The 8,451-nt window shown below is 41.5% G+C and overlaps 1 protein-coding gene across 1 annotated transcript; it reads right to left on the minus strand.

The window, feature by feature from the left end:
• Nucleotides 1-648: 648 nt before the first annotated feature.
• LOC132614030 (uncharacterized) lies at nucleotides 649-3,400 on the minus strand. Its single transcript, XM_060328378.1, has 4 exons — nucleotides 3,206-3,400; nucleotides 2,390-2,974; nucleotides 1,332-1,966; nucleotides 649-931 (listed from the first exon to the last, which is right to left on the minus strand). The coding sequence occupies exons 1-4, from the start codon at nucleotides 3,398-3,400 to the stop codon at nucleotides 649-651; spliced, it is 1,698 nt and encodes a 565-aa protein (XP_060184361.1).
• Nucleotides 3,401-8,451: the final 5,051 nt, after the last annotated feature.

Raw genomic sequence — 8,451 nt, forward strand, 5'->3', positions numbered from 1 at the left:
GTTGGCCCTTGGCCTTCTGCGCGTTCGCGCCACTCTTTGGCCCGTTCGCGCAGACCATTTTCCTAATCTGCCAGCCCGACTTGTAACGTCCATATCTCCTTACCCTGATATCTTATTGAGGAGCAGTTTGTTGCGTTGGAAACTAGGCTTCCCGAACTTCACTTTAGACTTTTGTTTCACTTCAAAACTCTTAATATACTAAAACATATTCTTTCTTCCATTTAGACCAAAATTTCCGTACCAAACCTTGCCCAACTTTCCTTCAAAGCCTCAGAAGCTTAATCTCCTTTGTTTACTGGTTTTCCAATCCTCCTATAACCTGTTACACGAACTTAGACTCTTATATTCGTAACACGAGCACCTATGATCTTACATCTTCTCGACAATAACTCCGATATCTGCAATTGAATAGCTAATACCTAACGAATCTCAACGTACAGAAACTACGGGGTGTAACTGAGACATTTTTGAGAACCTATCTACCACAACAAAAATGCTATCATGACCCCTTTTGGTTCTTGGAATACCCAACAAAAAATAGATAGAAATGTCTATCCAAGGGCCAATAGGAGTAGGAAGGGAAGTATACATACCTTGGGGCCGAGTCTTGGACTTGGCTTGCTTGCATTCCAAACATTGACCACATAGCTATTCAATATCATGTCGCATCTTGGGCCAATAGAATTGTTCACCCAAAATATCATGTGTCTTTCCCACTTCAAAATGGCCCATCATTCCACCACTATGTGCTTCCTTGATGAACAGCTCTCTCCATGAGCTCATTGGGACACAAACTCTACCATCCTTGAATAGGAACCCATCAATAAGTTGGAACCTATCAACCCTCCTCCCTTGGGTCAACTCCTCACATATTGTCTTAAAGTCGGGATCTTGAGAATATAATCCCTTAAGGCTTTCAAATCCCGTCATTCTAGAAGTTATAGTGTTTAGCAAGACATACCTTCTAGATAATGCATCCACCACCGCGTTTTCTTTACCTTTTTAGATTTTCACTAAACTAAGCCAATACCTTTCTTTCTTGCATCAATACTCCACCTATGCCGACCCCAGAAAAATCACACTCAACTTCAAAAGTTTTCTTAAAATTGGGTAATTGCAACAATGGTGATGAACTCAACATGGATTTCAATTCTTGAAACGCCTTCTCTTGCTCATCTCCCCAAACAAAAGGAACATCTTTCTTGATCAATTCGGTCAAGGGAGAGGCAATTGTACTAAACCCCATTACAAACCTTCTATAGAAATTTGCCAACCCATGGAAACTCCTCACATCGGTTGCATTTTTAGGAGTTGGCCAAGTTCTAATAGACTCCACCTTTTCTTCGTTAACCTCCAAACCATTTGCACACACCACAAAACCCAAGAACACCACTTTATCAACACAAAAAGAACATTTCTTGAGATTGGCAAACAACTTCTCGCGCAACAATACATTAAATACTTGTCTCAAATCGTCTACATGCTCCTCTATTGATTTGCTATACACAAGAATATCATCAAAGTAGACAACCACAAAGGTATTGATAAAAGGTTTCAAGACATGGTTCATCAATCGCATAAATGTGCTAGGTGCATTGGTTAGTCCACATGGCATGACAAGCCACTCATAGAGGCAAAAATTAGTTTTGAAGGCCATTTTCCACTCATCACCGGGATTCATTCGAATTTGGTGATAGCCACTTCTAAGATCAATCTTCGAAAACATAGTTGAGCCACAAAGCTCATCCAACATATCATCAAGCCTCGGAATGAGATGGCGATACTTTACCGCGATTTTGTTGATGACCCTACTATCAATGCACATCCTCCAAGTGCCATCTTTCTTTGGAACAAGAATCACTGGAATGGCACACTGGCTACGACTCTCCTTCAATAGCTCCTTTTTAAGAAGCTCATGCACTTGCCTTTGCACTTCTTTTGTTTCTTCCGGATTGCTCCTATAAGCCTGTTTGTTGGGAATTTGGGAACCCGGTACAAAGTCGATTTAGTGCTCAATACCTTTCAAGGGAGGTAAGCCATCCGGCATTTCTTTCGGGAATAATGTTTCATATTCCTGCAAAAGAGAAGATATGCTACTAGGCAAAGTGCTAGTAGCTTGGTTAGCATTTAAAAGAAGGCTCTTGTTGACAAGACACACCATGAAGTGTCTCTCATCAACCCCTTTTAAGCAATTACTTAGTTTGGCCAACAAATATTTCTTGGAACCATCTTGAGATGTTTCCTCTCCACTTATGGCCAACAAAGTCTCCCTTTCACTCTTCTTCTTTTCTTCCCTTTGATACTTCTATCGAAGTTCCCTCATCACTCTTTAATCCTCACTCACTTGTTAAGGGGTTAGTGTATTAAGAATGTACTTCTTCCCCTTGACCACAAATGAGTACTGGTTAGTCCTCCCACTATGTTGGGCATCAACATCAAATTGCCAAGGTCTTCCAAGCAATAAATGGCAAGCTTGCATGGGTACCACATCGCACAAAATCTCATCTTGGTACTTTCCAATGCTAAATTTCATAATGGCTTGCTTGTTGACCCTCATTTCACCACCATCATTAAACCATTGGAGTTTATAGGGATTAGTGTGCTTATGGGTGTGGAATTTCATACTTTCAACTAAAAATTGACTAACGGCGTTCGTGCAACTCCCACCATCAATGGTTAATGAGCAGACCTTATCCACAATTTTGCGCCGTGCATGAAGCAAGTTCTCCCTTTTGTCACTCTCTTCCCTAGCTAGAGCCTCCATGGCTCTTCTAGCCACAATAACATGATTCAAGGCTTCCTCATACCTTATCTCAACCTCTTCATCGGAGTCACCCTCACACTCACTTCTTTCTCCTTCTTTTTCATGACCAACCCCGCCCTCATGTTCATCATCGGTTCGATACCCATCCCTCACTATTGTGATAGTCCTCCGGTTGGGACACTCATTCGCAATGTGCCCTCTTCCTTGGCACTTAAAGCATTGGATGGTAGAAGGTTGATTATAGTTGGTGTTGGAATTGTTACCTCCTTTAGCCTTGTTATCACCTTTGGCTTTGTAATCGAATTTGGCTTGAGGTGCTTGAGTATTGCTCGTGAGCTTATCCCAAGTGGAAGTCTTTCACATTTCTTTGCCTTTGTTCCAAGTTGAAGACGATTTGCTTTTGTCTTTGTAGGACCTCTCTTCTTTTAGATCCGTCTCAACCTTGGATGCATCATGAAATGCCTCTTCAAGACTATTATAAGTCTTGAGCCTCATCGGTTTAGAGATGTCCTGATTCAAGTTAGCTACAAACCTTATAATAGTGCACTCCTCATGCTCTTTTATCTTGGACTTCATCTGCAAATCCTCAAACTCATCAAAGTATGCTTCCACACTCTTCAACCCTTGCTTTAACATGTACAACCTTTTGAGTGCATCTTAGTGGTATGTGGGTTGAAGCCACCTTGTCTGCATGAGCTCAATTAATTCGCTCCAAGTTGGGAGATCATAGATGTGTTGTTGAGCTCTTTGTAACTTCTTGGATTCCCACCAAGTAAAAGTGTATCCCTCAAATTGAGTGAGGGCATAGTTTGCCTTTAAGGCCTCAGACACATTGTTCATGAGGAAGATGCGCTTACTTTGCGATTTCCATTCAAGGAACTCTTCCGGATTGCTACCCCCTTGGAACATAGGAAGGTTCACCTTGATAGTGTTCAAATTCCGCTCATTATCTTGCCATCTTCCCCGATCTTCATAACCTTGGGCCCTCCCTAAGCCAACATGACCTTGGAACCTAGTGTCATGGCCCGGAAACCTCTCAAAGCCTCTTCTTCCTCCCCTCCCCCAGTTATTCATTCCCCCATGCCTCCCTCCTTGTCGGTTATCATCCATGATTTCAACGATGATGTGAAGATGTTAAGCTATTTCATGATTTTCTCGATTTATTTCATTGTTGTTGATCTCACCTTATAAATTGTTCCTTCAAGGTGGGATAGAGCGATAGTTTTTATTTGAACTCCTACACATGCCATGAGTATAGTATATGTAGATGGCTATTTTGTGACATTACAGAGTTCTATTATTTCATTTTGATTATGCACTGCACTCATTTTCATTCTTCATGTATATTAAGGTACGGTTGATAGGGGAAGATGATGTGACCTTTGTTATATACATAAGGCACAGTTGACAGAGGGTGACGCTGTGACCTTTGTTGTGTATATATAAGGCACAGTTGACAGGGGGTGACGCTGTGACCTTTTTTGTGTATGTATAAGGCACAGTTGACAGGGGTGATGCTGTGACCTTTGTTGTGATGTGTATATGTATGGCACAGTTGACAGGGGTAAATTTGTGGTCTTTGTTGTGACGTGTATATGTATGGTACAGTTGACATGGGGTGACGCTGTGGCCTTTATTGCGATGTGTATATATATGGCACAGTTGACATGGGGTGACGCTGTGACCTTTGTTTTGATATTTCTATGGATATATGTGTTACTTTGATATAGCTGGACTGATGCATTTATTTTGCCCATTCATTGACATGTCTCAAATGTTTTCCAGAATTTTATGTGTATATTGAGTTCATGCATTACATACTCAGTACACTATTCGTACTGACCCCCTTTTTTCGGGGGCTGCGTTTCATGCCCGCAGGTACAGACACTCAGTTTTGTGATCCCCCGGTTTAGGACTTCAGCTCAGCTGCGTGGAGGGATCTAGTGTTCCGTAGCTCGAGTCTTTTTGGTACAGATCCTTGATATATGCTTTGTTATGCTCTTACAAGAATGTAGATATGTGTGGGTTGCGTATATACGGTTTGGTCAGCTATGCAGATGTAGTTCATTTTGGATATTCCTGTGCATAGTGGCAGCCTTATCGGCTTGCATATTTGTTATGTTTGGTTAGCTGTGTCTTCTTAAGAGATAGGTTCTTTTGATGTATGATATGAAAAGTTTATAACATACTTTTAAAGATTTCCATACTGCTTTCAGTTTCGGTCTTATCATATCTAGTAGGTTCGTATATGGGTGTCCAGTTCGGACACTAGTCATGGCCCATCGGTTTGGATCGTGACAAAAGTGGTATTAGAGCAGTTCATCCTATGGGTAGAGTCCTATTTATGGGTGTGCAGCCGGCTACACTTATAAACAAGAGGCTACAAGGCATTTAGGAATCATTGACCTTTCCTTCTGTCTTAGATCGTGCGATAGAGCCAGAGTCTACGAAAGATCGCTTCTGACCTGTTTTTCCTGTAGGTAGGTGCAGACTGACGGAAGATAAAGAGATCAACCTCGGGTGGTAGGGCCACTAAGAAGGCCCCTAGAGTAGATCCATGACCTAGGCTCCGGGTCCAAGTAGGAGGAGCCTCAGTAATTCCATTGAGACTGTTCCCTCAGAGGTCCAAGCGACGATTCCTCCAGAGTATTTGACATCCAGGGAGGAGGACCCCCCAGGTGACAGTTATGAAACGGATCCGTCTGAGTATTCGTCTAGGACACCGGAGGAGGAGATCCCCAAGGTCGTACCAGCTGCTCCTATGGCAAAGCACTATGTTAGACCAGCTACCCCAGTGAGTGTTACGGATTACTTTAGCCCCCTATCCTGGCCAGTGGTAAACTAGGAATTGCCCGTTATCTATATCCTCAGACTCAGATGAGAGAGATGACGAAGGCTAGACGAGCAGATGATGGGTAGACGATGACGAGGAGCACACTTGACCTTATAGTCCACCAGATCAGACTAGAGACCGATCGGCTATAGGTATATGAGCCTTTATTGGAATTTCCTATGTATGTGCATTTGTTGTAGATCTTTACTTAATAGAGGCGAGCGGAAATCCGAAAGGGGCTGACAACCAAGTATTTATAAGTAACGGTGACCAAGGTGTTTTCGCCACCATAGGGAATTTTGAAATCTAGGATGGGAAGTAGTCATACATAGAGGTGAAAGTTGGATATTGAGGATTAAAAAGGCCAAGATAGTAATTGTGTAGTTGATAGAATAAGCGATCCTTTCTAATTCGGAGGGAGATGCGTTACGAGAATGTTTTGGAATCTGTTAAGACCTCAACTTGCTCGAGATTAGGTGATGAAGGTCATGCAGTAAGGTAGGTCCAATTATATTAGCACTAACACACCGGATTTTATCTGAGTTTCAAGGTTAAACGTGCTGGGGTAAAAGAAATACTAGGATGGGTGACCCCCTGGGACGCGTACTAAAAGTTCTGTAAATTCAGACATAAGAGACAAATGAGAAGCTAGAGTAGCTTGAGGGAAATTGGATTATGCGGAGTGGTTGGAAACTCTAAAAGATCGGGAAGGATGAGGTGGATTGGACCGATAAAGAGAAAAAATTTGCATCACAGCTTTAGAGTTAGGATAGGTTTGAAAAGTATTCGGAATTTCTTTGTAAGTTAGGCGTTAGAAACTATATATGTATGCGTATGATATCCCATATGTGGTTGTATCAACGGGTATGTGTATCCCAGCAACCGATGTTGCGGTATATCAAAGGCATTAATCGAACAGGGCAGTGAAGTTTAAGTGATAAACGTTACCAGGAAAGTTGATGATATTTTCACCACAGGTTAGAGCTGGAAAGTCCTAATGCAGTAACATCAGGGAAAGGAAGAAAGTGAGTATATAGAAAATAAAGTGTAAGAAACGAGAGAGAGTAAAGCTTCCAAGAGAGATGACGGGCAAAGCACGGGACTAAAGGATACGAATCACAAATAGGGATGTGAAGTAAGAGAGAGAATGATCAGGCCTTACAACGACGCTAAGATATTTCAGCTCTCAAGAGGTAGATAAAGGGATAAGTATATAGTCACATTGATACGGTTGCTTCGGACACGGAGAAGTTTTCCTAAAAGATGACTTAGGAATAGAACGAATGTGCACGTTTAAAGGAATATTTTATGAACTTCAGGGTCGATACTATAAACAACAGGAGAAGGGCGCTCGGGGAGGAAGGAACTTAAGGAAGGTTAAGGGTGAAAGTAGGGAAGGTATACCAATGGGCTGATCGAAAAAGAGGAGAGCATTTAGGAATAAAGTAACTGGAAATCTTTAACCCCGGGGGTACACAGGATGCTTTAACGATTTAGCTGTAAGAAACCGACCAATCATCGAGATAAGAACGAGGATGATGGGATGACACAAATGATTAGAAAATTAATGGCATGGGACAAGAATTCCGGTAAAGTCTGCGAGATTGAATCATAGAGGGAGTAGAATGAAATGTAAGGAACGTGTCTGGAAGACAACTCGGCTGTAGCATCAGAAAGACGGATAAAGGATGAATGAAGCATGAAGAGAGTGTAAACTGTAAGAATTCCGTGCTAAGAGCAAGAAGTAGTAGGACACTAGGAAAACTTGATGTACGGCTGCAACACGAACACATAGTTAGGAAGAATTGCGAGTAAATGAGCTAAACGGGTGGAAGGACTAACAGTGGATGGAAAGGCGTAGAATAGTGACGGGATGGTACGGTATAGACCTAAATGGAAGGAGAACTTAGGGGAAAAAAGAGATTTTCAGTGTTAAAAGGGATTTGCACTCGTAACGAAACACTCCAAAGTCTCCTAACTCAAGAGTAAAGCATGACTAATGGAAATAGGCATTGTACAAGTAAAAGAAACTATCAGGACTAAAGGAAGGAGAAAGTGTCAATGAAATGGTTAAAGGGAATTATGTGGCCGCCGACACCAAGGAGAAGGTTAGTGAATCAGTAGGCTTGCCCAAGGGAAAACAAATTGAAATTATAAGACAATAGTTATGTGAAAGATGCAAAGATGCGATCATGAAGAAAGCCGATTTTGTTTTAGTTACATATCTATATGTGTGTGCACAAGTTGTAGTATCATAAAAGAAGATGAAGACTCGATGAAAGAAGAAGGGAAAGAGTGTACTTTGTGAGGATTTCATGTTAAGAATAAGAGCTGGCAGAACACTAGAAGGACTATGATGCATAGCTGCGATGCAAACGAGTAGTTAAGAAGAATTACGGGACAAATGAGCTAAGATAATGGAAGGATGAGTCGTGGGAATGGATGGTGTTGAATATGAACTTTCAATGGTATAGTATAGACATAAATAGGAATTCAAAACCTAGAGAAAGGAGAATTTCAAGGATATTAAGAAGATAGTCGTGGAGAAAGACTAGGCTAAAAGAGCGTGGTATAGTCGGACACTCCATAAGGGGCTTAATGAATTCTGATGTCCCCATTAATTCATTAACCTAGGGGACTACTAGTCATGAGAGGTAGAAGTAAAAAGACAATAAAGAAGGCGTTTGGATTGTATCCGATATGTATAAGCATTTTGATTTGATACAAGAACTCAACTAGCATAAAGGAAAACAAGTTAAACCATGCGATGAAAAGAACTCCGGCATTATAAGAAATAGCGGAGTTGAAGGATCGCTAAGGTCGGCCAGATTACTATCAAAGACGGTTAACACTC

Source organism: Lycium barbarum, chromosome 1 (assembly GCF_019175385.1).
Source record: "Lycium barbarum isolate Lr01 chromosome 1, ASM1917538v2, whole genome shotgun sequence".
NCBI lineage: Eukaryota > Viridiplantae > Streptophyta > Magnoliopsida > Solanales > Solanaceae > Lycium > Lycium barbarum.

Coding starts and splice junctions, on each gene's coding strand:
- LOC132614030 (XM_060328378.1), bottom strand. CDS start 3,400: ATGTTAAAGCAAGGGTTGAAGAGTGTGGAAGCATACTTTGATGAGTTT. Junction 1,967..2,389: donor CTAACCAGTACTCATTTGTG/GTCAAGGGGAAG, acceptor CCCAACAAACAG/GCTTATAGGAGCAATCCGGA. Junction 932..1,331: donor GTTAACGAAGAAAAGGTGGA/GTCTATTAGAAC, acceptor TATAACTTCTAG/AATGACGGGATTTGAAAGCC.